The sequence below is a fragment of the Pelmatolapia mariae genome, linkage group LG20, assembly GCF_036321145.2.
Source record: "Pelmatolapia mariae isolate MD_Pm_ZW linkage group LG20, Pm_UMD_F_2, whole genome shotgun sequence".
Lineage (NCBI taxonomy): Eukaryota > Metazoa > Chordata > Actinopteri > Cichliformes > Cichlidae > Pelmatolapia > Pelmatolapia mariae.
The window spans coordinates 27,278,821-27,301,983 of NC_086244.1; the positions used below are offsets into that span (position 1 = coordinate 27,278,821).

The 23,163-nt window shown below is 40.8% G+C and overlaps 1 protein-coding gene across 6 annotated transcripts in view; it reads right to left on the reverse strand.

Moving 5' to 3' along the window:
• Positions 1 to 3,393: 3,393 nt before the first annotated feature.
• The window catches only part of scn8aa (sodium channel, voltage gated, type VIII, alpha subunit a), a 49,932-nt gene continuing 30,162 nt past the window's right edge, over positions 3,394 to 23,163 (reverse strand). For all 6 annotated transcript variants that reach the window (XM_063463054.1, XM_063463049.1, XM_063463051.1 and 3 more), the window contains exons 19-27: positions 22,849 to 23,003; positions 21,233 to 21,406; positions 16,227 to 16,349; positions 10,589 to 10,873; positions 10,168 to 10,221; positions 9,463 to 9,600; positions 9,270 to 9,374; positions 8,895 to 9,165; positions 3,394 to 8,758 (exon numbers count right to left, since the gene is read on the reverse strand). In XM_063463054.1, coding sequence (XP_063319124.1) covers positions 7,602 to 8,758; positions 8,895 to 9,165; positions 9,270 to 9,374; positions 9,463 to 9,600; positions 10,168 to 10,221; positions 10,589 to 10,873; positions 16,227 to 16,349; positions 21,233 to 21,406; positions 22,849 to 23,003 — 2,462 coding nt within the window. In that variant the 3' untranslated portion in view covers positions 3,394 to 7,601. The remainder of the gene's footprint in view (positions 8,759 to 8,894; positions 9,166 to 9,269; positions 9,375 to 9,462; positions 9,601 to 10,167; positions 10,222 to 10,588; positions 10,874 to 16,226; positions 16,350 to 21,232; positions 21,407 to 22,848; positions 23,004 to 23,163) is intronic.

The window sequence follows — 23,163 nt, forward strand, 5'->3', positions numbered from 1 at the left end:
TGGAAAAGGGACATCATATGGTCCGAAAGCTCAAAAGGCATTCAGATGGAACATTCACCAGTGATTTCACACACTATCTTGATAAGATTAAGGCTAAAGACTTTGTGGAGTGGCTGACCGACCCCAAACAAGAAGGGTGAGCTGGAAAGTAACATTTGTTTGGACGCTGTTTGGATTTCATGAGGGTTTCGTAGAAGTCACTCGCTTGAATTCGTCTATGTTAGTCAGTTTTTATCCACAGTATACAGTTGAATGTTAATTGCAATTATTTGCTTTTACATATATGTTTCACAGATGTTGTGAAGCTCTGCTCGACATTGCGGCAGAAGTATGAAACCACCGGGATAAAACACGTTCCCATCACTGCGTTACATTATCTAGCACCATTAAAAAAGATGACAATGAGTCTGCATTAAACAACACAATGTTGGTATCCTAAGATAAAGTGGACTTTCTGCATTTTAAATTTTTTTTAACAAAAAATTAGGACATTTAACATTTTATCTCGGCTTTGTTATTTTAAAATATTCAAATTATTTTCTGTGAAATGTAAAGATCATTTACAGCATTACAGTTTTTAAATCTGAATCTGTTTTATTTCTTTATGTATTTATTTCCCATAAGGAAATGGGGAGAAAAAGGATGCGTGATTTGTTTTGTTCTGCTTTCTTAAAAAAAATCTCTGCAGTGTGAATAAACCAAGATGCCAAATGAAAAGGGAAAAAAACTTGAATTTGGGATCTTTCCAAAGCACGATGAATTCACTTATATGCATTTCATGTTGTGTAACACATTTTAGAATTAAATCTTATAAAGGGATGTTTTGTACTGACATTGTAGACAGATCACAGGTACTATAAATGGAATAAATAAGTATTGAATAAATGGAATGAAAAAGGAATGGAGGAAAGGAAGTGTTCCCAAAGTGAGACCTGCAAGCGGATGCTAGTCCTTACATATGTTTAAGGAGCTCTATGAGGACGACAAGGAAAGAATCCACCACTATACTCTTTATTTATCCACTGTTAATATCATGGAGTGATAAGCACAGACAGAAAAACCATTTTCTTATTTTTAATTTCGCAGTTATATCAGACCAAACCTTTCCAGTGATTAAAAAAATCTATCTGTTGTCAAAAATGATTAAATCTATTTGTTAAACTTGTTTAACAATTAAAGAAAACAAACCAGCACTAAAATAACAATTAGCAAGTTGAAGCACGATGCTCTGAACAGACACAATCTTATATCGTCTCCCTAAATTGGAAATCAGTTACGAGAACTTTGAAAACCTTTTATCTGCTCGTATCTGTTTATACACGACAGAGACCACGGGTGGGTGCTGTTGTTCGGCAAATCGAAGGAATCACGTAGTTCATGCACGGGACAGGTTGATTTGGGAATTAAATAAATCAATATAAAAAAAATAAAGGCATTTGTTTTGCTTTTTTCAACACACATTTGCACTGTTGCACAACAAGGTTATGAAATCGGTTGCCTATATAGTCAATATTTCGTTGACAAGGAGGTGCTGGCAGATTTCATGCCGGTGGAGAGAAACAGTAGGCCAAAGCTAGTGGAGGATGGTGGTGCAGGTTTTCATCTATACGTGCCTCTGTATGTTGGGAATAAAACGAGGGAGGGGCTTTTCACGTTTTATGAGACTCACTGGTTTCTTCCTCTCTGGTTTCCGTTCTCCCTCCTCAGGGGAGAACAGGAAACCGGGGGGAGGAGGAGAGAAGGAGGGAGCATCATCCTCTGATCTTAGTCAAGGGTTGAAACGGGATCAGATAGTAGGAACACACCCCCTTTTAACTCCTGGCTATTTGCATTTTTTTACGTTGAACATCAGGGAAGTGAAGGATGAGGCAGAAGGGAATAAAAGCTCAAAAAGCGGACGCCAGTTTCAGTGCAGCTTTAACATGATTACACCAACAATAACACTCATGACTGTGTCGGCTATAAAAAGCCAAACTTGTCTATGGAGCCCAGCCGTGGCACGTTTAAATTTAGCTACTCAGGTTTGCCCACGGAAAAACCACATGCTATGTGGCAACCTAGCCTATTTCAGAAGGCAGGAGGGGAGAGGCAATGAGAAGGAGGGAGAGGGAGTGGGGTGGGTGTGGACCTACACGAAGCTCCACTAAACACTTTTTTTTTAACGGTGGGCTTAGTCGGTTGCGCTTCTTCCGTGCAGCCCCACCCAGAAAGCTTCACATCCCGTGCAGAGGATGCTCGTCCGCCTGGTTCCACCTCCGGCACCAAGGACAGCTCCTCCGCAGAGCGAGCAGCAACGCCCGCTGCGTTCAGGGGGAATTGCTGCTTTTAATGTGCTTAGCGAGTCTAATTTAAGATGAAATGCCTTTATTATAGTGTGTTTTTTTTGTTTCGCGGGGGAGCCAGTGTGACCAGGCTGCTCACGGAGGCATTGGGCCAAATTGGGAGTGCGCTGCTGAGTCAGCCTCGACTGCTGCATTAATTTATCTGCACTGCAGTGCTCCAGCACCTCCCATCTCCCTTTCCTGGCTCCCTCTTCTTCCTCTCTCTCTCTTTCTCTCTCTCACAGTCTGCCCTGGTGTATGTGGTAATGCAGCGTTTAGAAGAGAAAGAGCTGGAGGATTGTCAGCGATAACAAGATTTTGTAAAAATGCATATGCGTACGTAAAAGACCAAAAAACAGGAAAAAAGGGAGGGTGAGTCCGAGGAAGTGCGGGGGAGAAAGAGAGAGAGCGAGGGAGGGGGATGCTTAAAGTGAAGAGTCCACGTGACTTGGAGGAGCTGGGAGCCAGCAAGACGGAATTTTGTAACGTGACAAAAAAAAAGGGAAAAAAGAGCAGAGGGAGGTACTCCACAGAGAACTGGCCATCTTTTCAGTGTGAGGACAACTCAAAGCATCATTTACATAGCCTCCACCTCCACCATACAGTGTTTTCTCTCGTCTGTCTAACTAATGGGAAACACAAACATGATCAATATCCCCCTGGCATACCTCTCTCATACGGTATGCTGTGAGGTTGCGGGGTGGAGACTTTGATATCATACCTCTGGGCGATTTACTTTATAGTGGACCACAAATAAGAGCGTCACCGCACAAATGGACTACATAATGATGGGGCTATAGTCCATCTTCTGCCTGCAAGGGGGTGTTGACACGGGCTCTTAACAAATTCAATAAGTCCATTACGTTTGAAAGGCTGCCTTTCAAGAAGCCAGCTCCATTTCACAGGATGCTCTGCGATTCTCCTCCATCCATACCCAGCACCACAAAAGTAAACTACACAAAATGGTGACCACATGAAGTGCACACAGTGAATGTGAAAGGAAGTCAGACATGGCACTCTAGTCAAAAAGAAATAAACGTCTCATTTAGAAACAACAACAGTACAGGAGGTGTAACTGGAAGGCTGCTTTATTGGTAATAAAAAGGTTCGTGCTCAAATGAAGACAATCTTTCATATATTCTTACCAAGAGTCCAAGTGGTTGTGCAACACACCATCATATTGTACTGTATAACCTCTTTTATCACGGTGTCAAATGATAACAACAGTTTGAAAAGCACTTTTTTTTAATTTTTCAGCAAAAAAAAAGAAGAAAAAAAAACGCCCATAATAAACCATGCTTTAAAAAAAAAGAATGAGTCCTATAATCAAATATTGATACAAAAATAAATTTCAGATGGAAACAGAAATATATAGAAGAAAGAAAACCAAAATATAGAAGGCAAGCTGCTTTTTCACAAGCCAAGTGGGTGACACACATAGCACTAAGAACAGGACTTTTTTTTTTTTTTTTGAGTTAGCTGTTTTTCTGTTAACATCACACACTGTTGAATATTAAGATGAAGTGGGGTGTCTGGATCATCCTCTGGCAGTATTTCTAAGTCGACATCCCTGATTAATGTTGTGCTCACCCCCAAAACCTCCTACCCTCCACAGTTTGGAAATATGTTTTGGTTTCTTTCTCTCTCTCTCTTTTCCATTTTAACATTTTTTTTCAGTGTGGCATTGACATCCAAATTTGCAGAAAAAGCAGAAAAAAGGCACATGCCATAGAGTGGAACACTAGAAAGAAACCATTCAACGAAAATAACGTGAGAATGCGAAGCAAGTACGCGACTCTGTGTGTTGAGCTGCAATGGCACTGATGTGTGGGCATGTGAGGAAAACATTTTTTAAAAAAGTCCCCGTGGTAGGAATTGTCTCAGGGTGCATGAGGCAGTCAGTCACACCAGCTGACGTCCTTCTTGGAAGAGATCACCGGTGATGTTGGTGGGCAGTGAGGAAAAGTCACCTTCGTGTGTCCGTGTCTGTGACTGTGGGTGCGTCCTGTATACTCTGACCATGAGAGATATGACAGTTAAGTGAGAAATGTGCTGGTAACATTATCCGTTTGTCATGTTTAGGCTACATCCAGTAACATCGCACATGAGATATTCCCCAACATAGAAGGGTGCTGGAAACAACCAGTTTTAGACATCCACTGAACGTGTTGCACATAAATTAAATGTGACAAACAGTGTTCTTCTGTTTTATGTATATACATATAGACATATATGTATACATGTATATATCTTTTGTATTATATAATATCTATATTTCATTCAATTTCCGTCAACAAAGTGAAAAGTGTCTCAAAAAATCCAAAAGGTAACAAATGTGACAAAGGGCATAGCTGGAAGCCATTCTATATTGTTGTTATTATTCTCTTTTTTTTCGATTATTAATAGTAACATTTTTAAAATTCCGTATTTACAAAAAAACACAACAAAGCATGCCGATAAAATAAAAGAATATAATACAATATTTATAGTTTCTCTCAAAAAGTTCATTCTTTTTCAGCGATTGTGCCATTTACATCAGAGCCTGCACTGTACATATATATGTTTTTGTGTTCTTCTTATTTTTTGTCTTTTTTCTTTTTGCTCGTTTTTGTTTGTTTTTCTTTTTTCTTTTTTCAAGTGTGAATGCATCATTCTAAAACATTACATCCAAGATGAGCATGGGTAAATCTGATGACGTTACCTACACCTCCTGTGGTTCTCGTTGGGAATGTATTTGGTTTCAGTGTGCAGCAGCCAAACTGATTCAGAGACCTCATATTGTAAACAGACCTCAGTCATCATTGTACAGGGGATTCTGGTACAGGCAGTGTTAAACACACCAAATGGCATTAGTGGTGTGATGATGGATGCCGGATTTAAGTCCGGTCATCCACTTATAAATAGGACCATCACTCCTGTGTAGAAAACAAATGGCAGAACACCTATGGAGGCAGTTGCGTCTTGTCTAGCAACAGACAAAGCCTCAGTTTTTTTGTCTTTGTTTTTTTTTGTTTGTTTGTTTGTTTTTTAATATGAAAAACACCCACAAAGCTTATTATACAACATAACTGCGTCGATGAGAGGCCTGCTGATGTATTTTTTCGGCGAGTGTTAGCCCTCCTAACTCCATACCTGGCTAATTATTTCTGAAGCAGGTGACAGCGTTTTGAAAGGCTGCAAATATGTGAAAAGATGGTGCGAGTCTGGGTCCAACACCACACAGTGTTTTGAGAGGTCCCACAAAAGCACATTGATACACTGACAAACATGGGACTTTCAGCACTCCGACTCAGACCAAAGCACTACTCTGTTCATCTGCATTCATCTTCTCATGGCAGTCAGTCTTTAACTCTGAAGGGAAGATCTCGAACTATTTATTGGTCCACCGTTATCTGGTGATGCTTATCACACAGCAACCTCCCTGAAATACCAAACAGCATCCATTTAACACTACAGTTGAAAACATTAAGCCCTCATCGCTATCCACCTTACTTGTACGCTGGGCGTGGCCTGGTGATAATTCACTGCTAACTCCGTGGTATCGGATGGCCAGTGTCATTCCCACTGATAAAAGCCATTAAAAGGACATCAGAGAAGGACTTCAAGGCTTTTTCCTGAAGCTGGCAACTCAAAATGTTTGAAAAGCACTGCCTAAGAAATCATTCACTGGGAAATTCTGAATCAGTAAAAGTGTTCAATGTTTTTACCCAAACAATTTTAAGTTCTCCCACTAGCCCTATACACTCACACACACAAAATAAAAGAACCAACGGGAAAGAAAAAACAAAAACCACGACCATATTTCTGTCCCCTCTGCAGGAACTACAGCAGTAAAGGGAACACCAACTGATGCACGAGCACTAGTGCCAGATATGGATTCCTTGGCGCAAAACATCACCTCCTCTCGCTGCCCTAATAAGGACCACAGGAAACAAGAAAAGTGACTCCATGGTGAGTAAACAAAGAGATGTATGCCCCAGATTTGGCCCTCTAAATCTGTGCAGCCTCAACATGAGGATATTCTGCTTCATAATACTCGTCCTCTCCACACTCTTTATTGTTGATAAACATCCAAAGCGGCAAAAAAACGCTTCGACTTCGTGTTGTTGGCTGATCCGACTGAGACTTTGCATCTGAGTGCTTACATCTTTCATTCACATTAAAAACAAAAATAATTAGGAGCTGAACTTAGAAGATCTGTCAGTTCAGAAAGGAAAACTAGTGAAGGGTGACAGGGATCATAGGAATATCATTCCCCCAATATTCTTTGTTTTCCATCTAAAGTTCTTGTAATTTCCCACGTGGACAGCCTCTAACTTGTAGTCAAGCCACTGCAGTGGTCTGAGAATTAGTGTCTTGTGGACTATGATTACTCATGCATGATTCCTGGTCAAAACATGCCTTCATGCAAGTCATTTCTATGCATTGAACGAGCACAATAATTATTATTTATCTGGAACTCGGTCTGAGCAAGTCTCCTTCAGCCCAAGTCAAAACGATGACTAATGACCCCTACCCAGTGAGTGTGAAAGCCCATGTAGAAAATGTCTTTTTCAATGTCAGTATAACAAAGAGAAGATGGAAAGACCAGTGACATGGGCTAAATGTTATCTTTTTTTTTTCTTTTTTCTTTCCTTTTTTTTTTTGCTGCTCAAATAATGTAAAGATGCAAGTATACTCGGCACAAACAAACAAAAATCTTTGTCTACGGTTCTGGGTTTCCCCCTCCCTCACTAGTGTTTCTTTCAAAGCTAAACTTGCTTGGTTGATCATTGTTTTCTCCTCGATAAAGATGGTAAACTCAGCATTTAAGACCCTCCTTTAGACTGCTAATACAGTTCTCTTGGGATCGGCATGATCCAGTCCCGCAGCAAAGCTCCGGGGTTCCACACTCGGTGGTGGCAGGTATTTCGCAATTGTCCAATCATCTGGCAGAGATTTCTGTACCTTGGCAGTTGGTCCCCAAAGAAATAGTGTGCCAATGGCCAGCACACTGTGAGTTACTGTTTTTCAGCATTGTTTTTTTTAATTCCTCATTTCTATGAGCTTGGTCTCAACGCAGAAAAAGTTCAGCAGTAAACTGATTGTGTTTGGTTCAGCTGTCTTTGACGACATAGGAAACCACATTGCCTTAGCAGTATTTGAATATGTAAACATTTTTTTTTTTTTTTTGTTATATTTCTCTTGCTTGCAAATGATCATCACTTTTTTGACATTTGTTGGGTTCGGGCTCAGAGTCTCATCTGGCTGTGTTTATTGGGTTTTAAGAGTCACTGAATCCTAACACTTGGATTCCCACTCATCTTTTTGGTTTTTGTCCTTCTCTTTCCTGGCCCACTCCTCCTTGTTATCATCCTGTTTCTCCTTTTCGGGTTTGGTCACGCTGTCATAAGACGGCAGAGAGGCTGTGGATGGTGTGCTCTCCTTCTTCTCCTGGTTGGTCCCGCCGTTCTCCAGCTTATTGTTAGCAAAAACGCGCTTGAAGATGATCCCGCGCCTGATGAGGTGAGCGCGGTAGGCATTCTGGATAGTTCTGGCAGAGACATCCTCCTGTTTGCGGCGGAGGGTGGTGGTGATGGGTTCATACGACACTTTGGAGGGGTTGGCTGCCACGAAACGCTCCTCCATCTGCTGCCTCAGCATGTCCAACTCACCACTGTCACCCAGCACACGCTTTGTGAAGGCAAACAAGATGTCCAGGCAGTGTATGCGATCGCCGCTCACCATGGGCATGTCCATGGCAATTAGTTCTATAGTGTTGGGCTTTGGCACACGAAGTGGGTGCTCCAAAGCATCAGCAAAGTCAGGTAGCTTGGCAAAAGAAATGAACTGAGAGGCAGTGGGATCGAACTTCTCCCAGATCTCATAGAAGGTCTCAAAGTCGTCCTCGCTGAGGGGATCGGCACTTTCCTCTGTAGCCACGCTGAAGTTCTCCAGGATGATGGCGATGTACATGTTAACCACAATCAGGAAAGATATGATGATATACATGACAAAAAAGAAGATTCCCACTGACGGGTTACCACAGTCACCTTTCACTGAAGTCCCAGGGTTCTCCAAGTTGGGATCACAGTCTGGCGGGTAGTTGAGGATCGGCAGTAGCAAGCCATCCCAGCCAGCCGATGTGGTGATCATGAACAGGATGATCATGCTGTTGCCAAAGGTCTCAAAGTTGTACAAGTCATCAATCCCCGCTCCATGTTTTACGTAGCCAAAGTTAGACATGCCAAATATGGAGAAGATGAACATGACGAGGAAGAGCAGTAGGCCAATATTGAAAAGAGCTGGCAGTGACATCATCAAAGCAAAGAGTAAAGTCCGGATGCCCTTTGCTCCTTTGATCAGACGAAGAATACGGCCAATACGAGCCAACCTGATTACCCTAAACAAGGTCGGTGACACAAAGTACTTCTCAATAAGGTCAGCCAGGAACATACCTGAGAAAAAGGAAAAGGGGAAAAAAGGAAGGGGGGAAAAAGAAGAAAGGAAGAGAGTATAATCAGTATTTAGCTTCTTGAGGTGACATTTCTAAATCATGTGCTCTCTGCTTCATCTTTCTAGTCTCTCACTCACCAACAATGGATAGGATGACCACCACAACGTCAAAGATATTCCAGCCGTTGGTGAAGTAATAGTGGCGGAGCGCAAAAAGCTTCAGCAAGAACTCCGTGGTAAAGATTACAATAAAGATGAAGTTGACCCAGTAGAGGACGATCTCGGTTTCATCTGACTGATCGTCCGTTTCCACCATCATGGTGACCATGTTGAGGCAGATTAGTATCATAATGGAGATGTCAAAGACTTGCTGTGTCACAAAGTCAAACACCATCCCCTGGATTTTATTCTAAATGGTCAGAGGACAAAGGAGATAGACATATAATGAGGTTTTAGCCAAACACGTTATATGCTGAATAAGCTAACACATTTGTCTAATGAAAAAAATACTACCTGTGGTCGAGGAATAGGTTTCTGTGGCTTTTTGGATCCCAGTTTTTTCATGGCGTTGTAGTACTTCTTCTGTTCCTCTGTCATGAAGATGTCCTGACCTCCAAAGTAAAGGGACAAAGACAGATTTGGTTATAATCATATCCCAACAAAATGGAAACTCACTGTACAAAACAGGAAATTAAAATGTTCTTATCTTTTTCTTTTGCTGGTTGAAGTTGTCAATGATCACACCAATGAAGAGGTTCAGGGTAAAGAAGGAGCCAAATATGATGAAGACAACAAAGTAGATGTACATGTAGATATTGACTTCATAGTCAGGCTGGTCCTCCACCTTGGAGAAAGGAAAACATGTGTGAAAGCAGTTTTGTATTTTATTAACACAACATGTAAAGGAACAGTTTAAGACCATCTTGCCAAGAGTTAAAGGAAGAGTTACAATTTAATTCTCCAAATTCACTATCAAGACTGGAAACAAGAAATAGATCGGGTGGCTCTGCCCAAAGGTAATGAAATCTGCCTCTCAGCACTTCTAAATACTAATAATAAACAGTAATTTATTTTATGTAAGAAACATAAAAACCGAAATCATCATTTCATGGAATTGGGCTATTTCCCCTAAAAAGTTATCAATTTTTTGCCACTTTATCACAATTCAGCAGAAGGTTTTTAGCCAAAATGTTTCTTGGTCATCACCAAAATTTACCCTGGCTGTCTAAAGCCAGATCTAACCAAGAATTAATCAGGTCTTAATGCTAATCTATGTGATTTGGGTTACCATTTCTAACTCTTAGTAACAAATTAAATAAACAAAATGTTAAACTACTTTTTTTAAGAGCAATTGCACACTTGTACAAAGTAATGTATCCCACATTAGAGTCATACAGATATATAGATATACCTCTCTTGAATCCACAGCTGCATACATAATGTCCATCCACCCTTTGAATGTGGCCTTTTAAAAAGAGAGACATGGTTAAATATTTTTGTATAAACTAAGAAAATAATAAAAACAAAATTATAATTTGCAATTATGGCAAACCGAAACTGAAGTACATCCTGTGGTACAGCTTGTGCACAGAAAGAAGCGAGTGAACAAAGAAAAAAGGTATATGAAGAGACGAGCCAATATACACCATGAATATGAACAATAGGCATCATAGTACTGTGAAAAGCAAAAAACAAATGGATTGTGAAGTAACAACAGATCTTTAAGTGTAGAACACGAAGAAACACAAAAAATGAAAGTAAATGAGAAAGGGAAAAAAAGGCGGAAGAAAAAAGAAATGGATTCTGTGAGCGACTAGGTGTGATGCTCTCACCACTTGCAGCAGTGCGAGATAGCCGGCGCCCACATTGTCAAAGTTGATTTTGACATTCTTCCACCTGACCTCAGAATTGTTTTGGTTAATGAGTTCGAAGCACTGGGTCTTGTTGTCGACCACGCTGGTGGGAAAATATTCCTCGGATGTCTCATTGAAACAGTAGTAGTACTTGCCCGCAAAGAGATTGACCCCCATGATACTGAAAATCAGCCAAAAGATGAGGCAAACCAGCAACACATTCATAATGGAAGGGATGGCACCCACCAAGGCGTTGACTACCACCTAGACCAGACCAGGGGAGACAGGACATGACAATGTCAGAACCGTAATAACGAACACACATCAGTCCACCCCTGTGACACTACATATTGTTATGGCATTACAGGTAAAATTCAACCATTTGATACAGGTGTGTTAAGAGGAGCTGTGAAATTCCGCTATGGCTTCATGTAGATGAAAACACAGCACTGTGAGGTGCATACTGAAGTGTGGGCAATTACTAAGAAGGAGAGTTGTATCAGTCCCAGCCTAATTAGAGCAGCACTGATGCGACTCTGATATGCTCTTTGATCTGCTGAAGCATGCAGCTAGAGCTGCTTAAGGGACACTCAAGCACACACACACACACACACACGTGTTCTATAGTGCCACCCATATAAATACCTTTAAGAGTCGCATGTTTATGATAAAAATGGTACATTTTTAAAAAATAAAAGTCATTTTTATTTTTGATGTTATCATTTTTAATATTTTGCATATGACTTTCACATGTGATGTGGAGTTATTAAACTACCACACTATGGCAGAAAGTTTACTGACAGTTTTTTTAAAACATTAAAACAAAACCAGATTGTAAGTTAATATCTGTAAGTAATGGTAGCATGTTAATTTGGCTTGACTATTTATACACTACAGTATATTTGGTTCTATTAGGTTGTAAATAGGTAATAGGCATCCGCACACAAACACATGTTCTAAGGCACCAATCTTACAAATATATTTAAGAATCGCATATTTACGATATACATGGTACTTTAAAAAAAAAAAAATCACTATAAAAAGCCACTTTTTTAATATGATAGTTTCTATTATTTGGTGCATGGCATGACTTTTACATGTGGAGTATTAAACAACCACAGTATGGCAGAATTTTCAATGACAGTTTCTATATTAAAAAAACACAAGTTAAGTAAGTTAATTTCTTAAAGTGACTGTTACATTTTAATTAGACTATTTATACACTACAATATATTTGGTCCTATTAGGTTGTAGGTAGGTAGCACTCACAAGCACCCACACATACACATAAACACACTTCCCAGTGGTTGTTTTCCAAGGTTTATCTCTGTTAAGACTCACAAAATTGCCAAGTGTTCCTGTTATTATTTTACATGTACGTAAATTTATTTTTTATATACATTTACAAAAAACTAATAAAGATCAAATAATAAAAGAAAAAATTGACAGTTTTGCAAGTGAGAAATACAATTTCCTGAAAAGTTGATTCTGTTCATCTGGACGTAGCGTTTTCAGTTGGAGAAATCTTTTGTCACTCATCCAAATGACCTATACAGGTCAAACTTATAAAGAGTACACTTGCATAATGACTGAAACTAGCACCACTGACAAACAATGGGCTGTGAGGTCAATGATCAATGGTCTTTGATCAGTGGTTGTTGATCGATGGTAATGACAATATGCATTGATCAAGAAACTGGTCATTGTTCGCCAGTGGTTCTAGTTTCAGTCATTGTGCAAATGTACTCTTTATAAGGTTGGGGAAACCAGCAGTTAGCTAAGACTGAAGAAGTCACTTGGATGAGTGACAAAACATTTCTCCAACTGAAAACGCTACGTCCAGATTAACAGAATCAACCTTTTGGGATTTGCTTACCTGGATGAGCATGCATCAATACAATTTGCAATATTTTGACTACTTGATGTGTGTAAGTTTACATCAAAGAGATTTGGTTGTCAGTAAAAAAATTTAAAGTGTTTTAATGCCATAGCATTATGAAGTGTCACCTATTACCACCCCAACCGTAGACAGTCAATATTTCTAATACAGCTTACTTTTGTTCCCACAACTAGCCCATTAAATAATATAACATTATAGCAGTAATACATTTTTCCCACCACCACCCCAAAATCTAGCAATCAAATCCAATATCCAATGTATTTGTCATTGCCAGTACTAAGCTCAGCACATAGTGAACCGCTCACTACCAGTGTTAGGCAGGCCGACCAGCAGCTCTCAGGCAGACAGCTGAGCATGCATGTCTTTGGCAGACTCGTTTTGTGGAGCCATATTCCCTCCTCATTACAAACAGATAGGGAGGAGCTCTAGAGCAGGATTCTCTCAGCGTGTGCACGACCTTCACCCGCTGACTTGAGCTGAATCAGCGGGGATGCAAAGGGTACACTATTCAAATATTGTTTTTTATTGTTAAATGCAAACTGATAAAAAAAAACAACAACAGTTTTCCAAGTAACATTAAAGGACTAAAAGGCATGCAATTCACAAAATACCATATTTCCCTTCACAGTGGCGCCAATGCACATGCTGAGAGAATGACTCTTTTTGATTGAGCTAAGAAACAATTTAACCGCTCCCAAAAATTCAATGTTTTTAAAAAAAAAAAAGAATTAGGCCATGCTGTGTGGAAAGCATTCTCAAAAGAGGGAAAATGGCTTTCAAAAATGCAAAATACATGCGTGTTACATGGCATTGTGCAATCTCAAGAACTGCTCAAATCAATACATAAATAAACAGAGATGTGTGTGGATAGAGAGATAGCAGCCAAAGAGATCAAGGCTGAAACCATATGTGGAAAATATCTACAGCCTAATGTAGCAGAGGTGAACGACCATAGCTTGACCATAGTGTAAGCAGGAAATTAATGTCAATGGGGTTCAGAGGTTACATCCAAAGACCCATAACATTTAAGGCTGTCAAGAGCTAGAAAAGCTAAATCTGCCAGGTTACTACAACTTCAACTTTAGTGGATTTGTAAAGAAAAAAAGGGCATGTACTGAAGCTGTAAAGCGCCCATTCCTGTGAAATGCATTTGTCAAAAAGCTAGAACTGAAATTGCAGAATTACAAAAAAAAGAGAGCCAGGTACAAAGTCAGACCCAGTGCGTGTTAGGGAGTGCAATGCATTTCACTGTAGCTTCACTGCTCACTCGGATCGGCTCAGTTGCATCAGGACTCAGCCAGTGAATATTTTTTTAAAAGATGTAATTGTTATAACTCCCCATAATCTCTTGTATTTGGTGTCATCTCTCTATTCATTTGATTCTCTATTCATTTATTTATTGTTTTGACCTCAATTTTTTTCATTTCCAGTTCAAACAAAATGGTAACTCAATTGATGAACATAGACATTATCGTAAAAAACTGATACAGCAGGATTAAATTCCTCAAGTTTGTTTCCCTTCGCATTACTGGGCCACCCTCACCTCTCTTACCACATACTCCCAGTGAATGAGTTAATTCATAGGGGCATTGGTTTTGGCAGCAGTTCACTATATTTAGGCAAATGTGCCAAACCCAAAAATGACAACTTATCTTATTGGCAGCTCAAACTCAAACTGCACAATTAAACCAAAGAAATTTCAGTGAAACGTTTATGACAACATCCATAAAGCCTATCCAGGGCCTAAAAGCGCTGATGTCTGCTCTTGTGCAACGGCATCATATTTTAGTCGCTGGATATGTAGTATGAATGAAATTTCACTACGAGTCAAATTTGAAGATTGAATCCACTTATGGTCAATCTGCCCTTAAAATAACCACCTAGGCCTTTTGTCTTTATCTGCTGGTCTGTCATTTTTGGGACATGCTTAAGAAGGACGACACATTGTCTGTCTAGGGTTGAGAGTGTTGCTCGAACGCTGTAGTGCTAGCGAACCAACGGGCTACCGTCCACCCAGAACTCAAAGTCAGAGTTTAACTGGGCCTGTTGTTGCCTCCCAGTTTCACTTCCTGTGGGAGTGGAAGGCAACAGAAAGCTAGGGCCTGCTGTATGCGCTACAGAATGTGGTGCCATGACATGACAGCAGTAATGCCTTGTGTGAAATGGCAGCCTAACATATTTGCAAAGCTTCTGCCTGCATTCCCAAAGGAAGGCATTAAGACTTGTTATACATACATTAATATGCACAGTGTTGAGAAGCATTTGCATTAAGAAGCTGCCACCAGAATGGACTGTTAGCAGATCGTTTACTTTAATAGTAGAACTCAAAGTGCTGACACTGGCAGAAGCTTAACAAATACTTTCCTCCCAAAGCCACAGCACTGTGAGTGTGTGGTTTCTGTCTCAGTCCCTGATGCAGAAAGATCCTGGACAAGCAAGAGAGAGTGTGGTGACCCTCCAGCAGTCTGGCCCAGCTGAACCGGGTCGAGGTGGAGTGAGTAGTGAAGGGGTAAGGGTGCGAAGGAAGGGGAGAAGGGGGGAGGAAAGGTGGGTGCTGCACAGTGCCGCATATGTGGGGCTGAGGAAAAGGTGGGGAGAGTCTGAGGTGAAGAGGAGAAGCTCAAACTAGAAGACAAGGCAACCAACCCCAGTATAAAGAGAGGTAAAGACGAATGAGATCAGGAGACAGAGAGAGTAAGAAAGAGAAAGCGACAGAAGGGACTACGGGTGACAACAACCAGGTGCAACCTACTACTACCGCCAGTCACAAAGATGACCAATCAGATCTTTGTATCATAGGAAGAGACAGCCCAAGCAACCAGAGGAACTGTAGCAGCAAATAATTTCTGCTCTGTAAACCGACTCAGTTTGTTCTTACAAATAAGACACACTCCTCTGAGCGGTTGTTTGGCAGTCGTCCTGCACACTGAGTTTTTGGTGTGACTGGTTAGGCAGAGATTTTGGTGTCCCGCAGCTCCCCGGTTCCTGCTGGTTGTTCTCGATGCCAGATGCATTGAGGGATGGTGTGAGCTGAGGAAGAGGGGAGGTTATGGGAGCAAGAGGGAGGGGGGCATGTGGAGGGGAGAGGGGTTCTCAATTGAAAGCAGTGGTTGAGAATCAGGCCAAATGAACAGCTAATTGTTGATTTGAATGCTCTATGAGATGGCATGTAAGTCTGGTTAGCTTTGACCAATTTGGCATTCACTTTGGCCAATCAAGAAGAAACAAAGTAAAATGAAGTCATCGGAAATTGCAATTTGTCACTCGTGTGATGAGGCAGCTTTGTGAACAAGATTTCTGTTGCTCTTTGGGCAATTGTAATGATGAAACAAATCAATTTATGCTTTTTTTTCTTTTGTTTTTTCTTTTGTTTTTTGGTTGCTGTTGTTAAAGAAATTCAATTGAAATACACGTTATTCTACTAGTAATATAACTTCAGTGTTACTTTACTCGATCTCCCAGCTGCATCATGACTTCTTATTTCACTCTAACAAAGGCATGGTACAGGATTGCTCATGGAAGGGTGACTTTTTGGATTTCATTTCCTGTTCTTTTAAAAAAAACAATCTCCCAATATTTTGGAGGTTTTTTTTAATTTGTTTTTTTTTTGTTTTTCTTTTTTTTTGTCTTCTTAGTTTGCTTTTAGATCAGTTCTAGCATGCTTTAAACTGTTGAATGGGCATGCGGAAGGATCAGCTGCTTAGCTTTGGATCTTACCCTCATCCCTTCAAAACGTGACAAGGCTCTGAGGGGTCTCAAGGCCCTTAGTGTCCTGAGTGATTTAATGGGCCCTAGATCGGAGTAGCCCAGCGCATTAGCTACAAGGCTGACTATAGACACCTACACAAAAACAGAGAAGCAAAAGAGGTTCCAAACTGTTAGAAGTGAGAATATTCACTAGGGAAGAGAGACGGCCCTGGTATAGGCGGAGAGTTGCTTGACATACACACATAAATCTATGCATGTATATGCATGTATAATATTGCATTTATACATGTATATACACTGAGAGAGAAGATCAGTGTTTAGTATAGGTTTTATGTGCGTAGTATTTTTAGAAGCAGTAGGCCAGAGGGATTGTTTGTTATTTTGGGGCAGTTGACGAGATGTGAAAAGTCCTTTGTACCTGCAAAGAAATTTGTGGTTGAGAGAGAGAGAGAGGAGGTAGAGACATAAGACTCAAATAGAGGGTAAATTAGGCAGAAAAGAGTGCTACATGATCTAGTAAAGATACAAGCGAAGGGACTGGAAGAGCAGAGGAAGAGGATTTGGGGAGGGAGGGAAGGAGAGAGGTTATCCTGTAGAAGCTGATAAAAACCCAACAGACTTGAGAGCCTTACCCTTGCCCCTCTAACACTGTCTCTCCATGTCGCTCTTGGGCTGAGGCATAAAATCCCATATAATTTAAGACAGACAAACTAACGGAACCTAAGAGAAAGAATACAAGTGAACATGTACAAGTGTGTCATTTTACCATTTTCTTTCTCAGACATCAAATCATATTTGCTACACAGCATTTAGAGTCATAAAGGAGAGCCACAGTCACACGAAACACACACAAGAAACAGGGATGGAGGTTAAGGGCACATCAGATATAGTTATTAGCACTGGATGGCACTGAAAGGACAAAAATACACAGAGTACAGTCGAGTTACACACAGTTAACAATGGTTAACAATAACGGCACACAACCTCAAAGGAACTGGTGAGGGCCCTTATTGTGCCCAGCAGCAGTCAGGAAGAGATTGCCACAGCTGAAGAGCAATTAATCCTCAAGTTAACTAACTACTTCACAAAACTGTGCGCACATGCTCAGCAGTGGTAAATGTACAGAACTCTTATCGTAGCAATAAATCACTGTGAAATTTAGATCATGTCTATACAATTTTGGTCTGGTAACAGAATCATTTAAAGCACTGAGTGGTATAGCCATTCTAAGCTAAGCACACAAACAGTATTGTTTTGCTAACCAAGGAGGAAATGGACTATGGAAAGTGTGGTCAATAAGCTGCACTCACGTTCTTTGAGTGCTCAGAAGTGCAGTATTGACAGCGCCTTGATGAAGTCGCCTTAAAGGTCCTAGCCGCCATTATAGCCTGTCTTCAGCACAGGAAAGCATCGCAAAGATAAAGGGATCACTTGGATGGATGCACATTTTTCAAGATGGAACCAATGTATCCAGCTGTATAAGAACCTGTTTTGTTTTTTTTGCAGGAATTGTACCCTCAGGAAGTCTTTTCTTTCCATAAATGCAATTTTCGTGATGCTGAAGGGTCTAAAACAGGGGGAGCACCAGTTCCTTACAAATAAGGAAAAATATCAACAGTAAACACATGTGAAAGCACCTCCAACCAGCCACCGACACCAACCGGTCAAACTCACCGCAAGAAGTACACAACATCCAAAGCTTACCAAAATCACGGAGGGAGGTTTATAACAGGCAAAATCTTCATTTTGACTGATGCCATCATCAACACAGACGACATGAGACATGAGTCTATAAAAGCTACAGAAAAAAAAAACAGCAGGAAAAGTATCGGCTTGTATTCAGATTTTCTTCTTACTATAAATAAAATGAATAAACCAAAATAAATAGACAGAGAAATTGACATTTCTCCAAGCGCTTACTTTGTGGTACTTACTTTTTTAAAAATCGTTAACCTTGCTTCTGGAATGAATTAGCATCTACACCCAGGGGGAGACAGTAAAATAAAGATTTTGCCTTAGTCTGCACTACAGTGTTTGGGGTAATTGTCACCTTCAGCCTGACCCCTTGGAGAGCCCCCATTTGGGGTGCCTGGCCTCTGGCCCACCTGCTGGGCCAGCTGTGTGGTAGCGGCCTCAGTGTCTCAACGTCCTTCTCAGAGAGCTCTGCAAGGCAAGGCCAATGACATCTGGGGCTGTGATCCCATGATGACGACAGCACAAACCAAACAGAAATAAAACCAACTGAAAACAAAGGGAAAAAACACAACAAAACAATGATAATAATCTGAGTGAAAAAGAAAGATGAATGAAGTATGACACCTGTCACCCTGATGCTCACACACCCCAGTGTCAGTTATCTAGCCTAATTTTACTGTCGTAAGATAAACAGATTATTTAAGACAAAAAGGTATATTAATGTGTATTCAAATATTAAACATCTGCTTCTGTACTTTCTGAAAAACTAGTTGAGTAAATGAATGATGACGATGCTGTAAACTGACTTAATGTGGCCGTAATATAATAATAAACACATAATAAAAATATAAAACACATTTTGAATGAAAATCAGTAAAACACAAATCAAATGAAAAACAGAAAGATACGTAAGAGGGAAATGAAGAGGAACACACTCATAGAAAGAGTCAAGCACATCCACACTCTTAAAAATCACAGGCTGGTCTAATGATGGTGCCCTCCCCACCACCACCCCTGCTTTCTGAGTCCATGGCAATGGTTTCACCCAACAACACAGGACGGCAGAGGCACATGGAGGCCATGACACAGCCCAGACTCATCAAGCACAAGTTCTTTGGGTATTTTTTCTTTTTTCTTTTGTTTATTTCTTTGGAGGGGGAGCGCTAGTGAAGACCAAACTTACCAACGGCCGCCTGTCACCCACCATCATTACATCTCAGCACAATATCACCACATTCCTGAGGTTACACTTTCAAGAGGGAATAAAAGGAGGATGGGGGAAAGAAGGGAGGAGGGACGTCACTTCTCTGAAACATGGTCACAACTTGGGAAACATAGCACCTCACACTGCCCAGAGTGTGTGATGAGACAACACACTTACAGGTAGGGAGTCTAAAGTGGCGAGAACCACAATCAGTACAGCGTGGTATGATTATAATCAATACTATCAATACAAGATCTATGTGAGCTTTATGTGTCAACATTAAACATATCAATAATAAATAGCTTCTGTTGATTATCTGAATGCTGTTTTAAACTGTACAAACATGAAATGCTTTGTTTAGGCTTAATGTGGATTTCCTAGAGGATGTGATACATATAATATGCGTGTATTTGCTGTAGGGGGTCTGAATAACACAAGCTTATAATGGCAACCTCTGATACGAGTCCATTCACGGGTATTGGCTGAGGTGTTGGACACTGTGGAGAGGTGGTTAGTTCAAGCAGAAAGTCAGAAGTCAGGAAATTCTTTTTCTATCCCGCTCTGCTACCTGGTGCTGACTAATTCCTGAATCAACATGTAAAATTCAAATCATTCAGGCATCTTACATCCAGATGTTTACCCTTATTTATCCCCCATTAGACTGAATTTGGAAATCTCAGAAGCATCTAATATTATCTTATATAAAATTTAAAGCATTGAAATTAGAGCAGACCTGTTATGTTTTCCCTATTTCATAATGATGAAAGCTCATATTGAACATGGCCAAAGTTTCAGAAAATGAGATTATGTGGAAGTAATCCCTGTGACTGCTCTGAACACTCATTTTCAGACCTTTTCTAGTCTTGGCCCAATGTGACTGTAAGCATAGGCACACAGCTCTGGCTCTGAGTACAGCAGCCCCCGCACGCCTACTGTTTATACCTTCTGTTTGTGAGGGGCAGCCAATCGAGAGGAAAATGGCTTTAAGAGGAAAGCAGCACCAAAATGCTAGTTTCAGATGGAAGATAAACTGAAGGGCTGTGTTAGGCCCCATATAAAAAGAAATAAAGATTATTCTGTGACTCATGCACAGTTGCTCCACAAGAGTCTAATATTAAAAACGAATGAGTAGGACATTAGGATAAATAGGTCCCCTTTAAATCTTATTTACATGTGTAGCTTCCACAGAATAGACCGGAGAATCATTCCTGTTCTGGACTTTCAGTCTTGAGTGACACGAGGAGCACAGCAGTACACAGAGAGAGGATAAAGGTCAGAAACACAGGCAGAGACAGCTTTAAAAAAACACATCTTTGACACTTCCCTTTGCTCTGAGCAAGACTTGAATATGATTGTAATCATTACAATAGGTGATTACACACCTATTGTAGTCGTTAGGTGTGCTCTGATTTGATTCTAATTTGAATTGTCATCAATACACCCAAATATCTGTGTGTGACTTCACTTTATTGCATGTGAAAAAAAACATGCGGGCAGGTTTGCGGTGCTAAGCATGAGCAGTTTTTTGTTTGAGAAGCAGAAAATTATTCCACATATTCAAGCATCTCAGAGTGATAAACCAAGTAAAATATGTGAATAGCTGCTTGATGGGGTGGTAAAAGGTGGCTCGGGCATGTGTGCCTTCAATATGGACAGACTCCAGTGCAGCCTTGTAAAACACTGTCCTTGTATAATGGAATTACTGTTAAAAGAGATGCCCTCTCACCTACTGCAATCCATGAAGCAGATATTCAGTTAATACCCTGACCCTACAAACCTAACCACACCCAGTCAACAACAAAAGGGTACAAGCCATACGCTGACCAGCCCGGACATTAAAAGCATTTGCTAGGTGAGGTGAGTAACACTGATCATTCAGGGGGACGGCACTTTGACATATTCCCCTCACCTAAACAGCGTTGCAGATCACATGGTTGTTGCAGCCTGTCAGTTTTAATGTTTTGGCTGGTTGGTGTATATATTATCTGATACTGCTGAACAAGAGCCTGCATGAGTTTCTGTTGCACCCTATCGCTGTTGAACCAGGGTGTGGCTGCCGAGCAAGTGACTACTCTAGTCTGCAGCTCACACTGGAGGGAACAAGAGCCAGACTTACATCCACAATGAAGAAGTCCAGCCAGCACCAGGCATTGGTGAAATACTTGACAAAACCATAGGCAACCCACTTCAGCAACATCTCCAGGATAAAAATGTAGGTGAACACCCGGTCAGCATACTCCAAAATGATCCGAATGGTCTTCCTCTGCTCAATGTACACATCCTCGAAGGCCTACGGAGAAACAGGAAACACATTAGTTACAGAGAGAAGATGGTGGCAGAAATATTACACGAGATGATTAACGATGCTTCTAATGAAACTGTATACGGCACCACAGCCCAGCCGACGGCTGAATCCTAACTGTGGTTTACAGGAAGAAAGAAAATTGTAGAAGAATTATATATCTGCATCAGACCCGTGCTTTGTATTTGGCACATTTAACAAACTCACCAAATCCCCTGCGTCCTCTCCCATCCCATTTAACCGCACCACTGATAGGCTTGTGTTACCTCCTTAATGTCACAAACACTCTGGTTTTGATTTCTATTCATTTTTTATTTTTGCTCCAATTTCCCCCAGTCGCTAAAATATATACTTCACTCATCGGTTCAAGTATGTGGAATTCTTGAATTTAACATTTTCTCTTTCTATTCAACTGTACAGTTAGCTTAAGTGTGAGCAAATGCTAACATCAGTGTTGGGAAGGTTACTTTTAAAATGTATTCCATTACAGAATACCGAATACATGCCCCAAAATGTATTCTGTAACGTATTCCGTTACGTTACTCAATGAGGGTAACGTATTCTGAATACTTTGGATTACTTAATATATTATCATACTGTTTACAACTACGTGAATGTACTATTGCTGTGATTTATTACTGTTACTGAAGGTCCGCGGCTCCGAACCGTAGTAAAGGGACATCTGGCTAATACGGTGGGTTCCGTGTCGGGCTCGTAGCTGAAAACTAGCTTTACTTTGTTGTCTGGGTCAACTTTGCTAGCGAGAGACAGAGAGAGGCGTTGAAAGGCTGCTCCAACGGAACTTATTTTTTCCGGAGGAAAACACGAACACAGTGTACAGTTGAGTCTTAATAGCTTACTTACAAATGGGCTCGTCAGGCACTCTTCTTGGCTGCAGTGGTTATTATTATATTTACATGCTTCCAGCTCCCGTTTTTGCTCCGTGACAGCTCGGACTTTTCCTTTCTCTCCCTCCGTCGCTCACAGACACATAACGTGTATGGTAGTCCATTCTCGCTGCAGCACGGACTACACTGCCCATGAGGCTACATTCTTTAGGGCCATGCCTGTAGCATTCTGCCTTTTAGCTTAGCACAACAACAACAACAAAAAAGCGCTATCTCACCCAGGAAACACGCAGAGAGAGAGAGAGCGTCACCCTGTAACCATGGCAACCGTAACGCTGCCGCCTGGAACAACAGAGCGTAGCTGTCAAACAAACCCAAACAGTCCTGACCCGCGACAATATGAAACAGGAAAGTACCGCCGTGTAATCCATTTATTTCAACAAAGTAACTGTATTCTGAATACCACCTTTTTAAACGGTAACTGTAACGGAATACAGTTACTCATATTTTGTATTCTAAATACGTAACGGCGGTACATGTATTCCGTTACTCCCCAACACTGGCTAACATAGGCCTCCTTACCAGAGCACCACTGCTGAGGAGAATCATGAAGATGATGAGCGTCTCAAACCAGTTGTGTTCCACAATCAGGTAGCAGGTTTTTCTCAGGAACCACCAGCTCTTCCCCCATCCCATAGTGATGTCAACATCACAGCATTTATACTTGGCCACGCACGCTGAGGACGCACAGGAGAAGAAACAACATCAGATGTATTGAGCCAAAACAAGATGGAATGAACCAGCCCTGAGATTCAAGTCTGAGGTTTCAACATGTTTTCCTGGTAAAATCTTAAAAGAGCTTTTGCATTTTCAAACTGCAATTCCCACAATGCACGT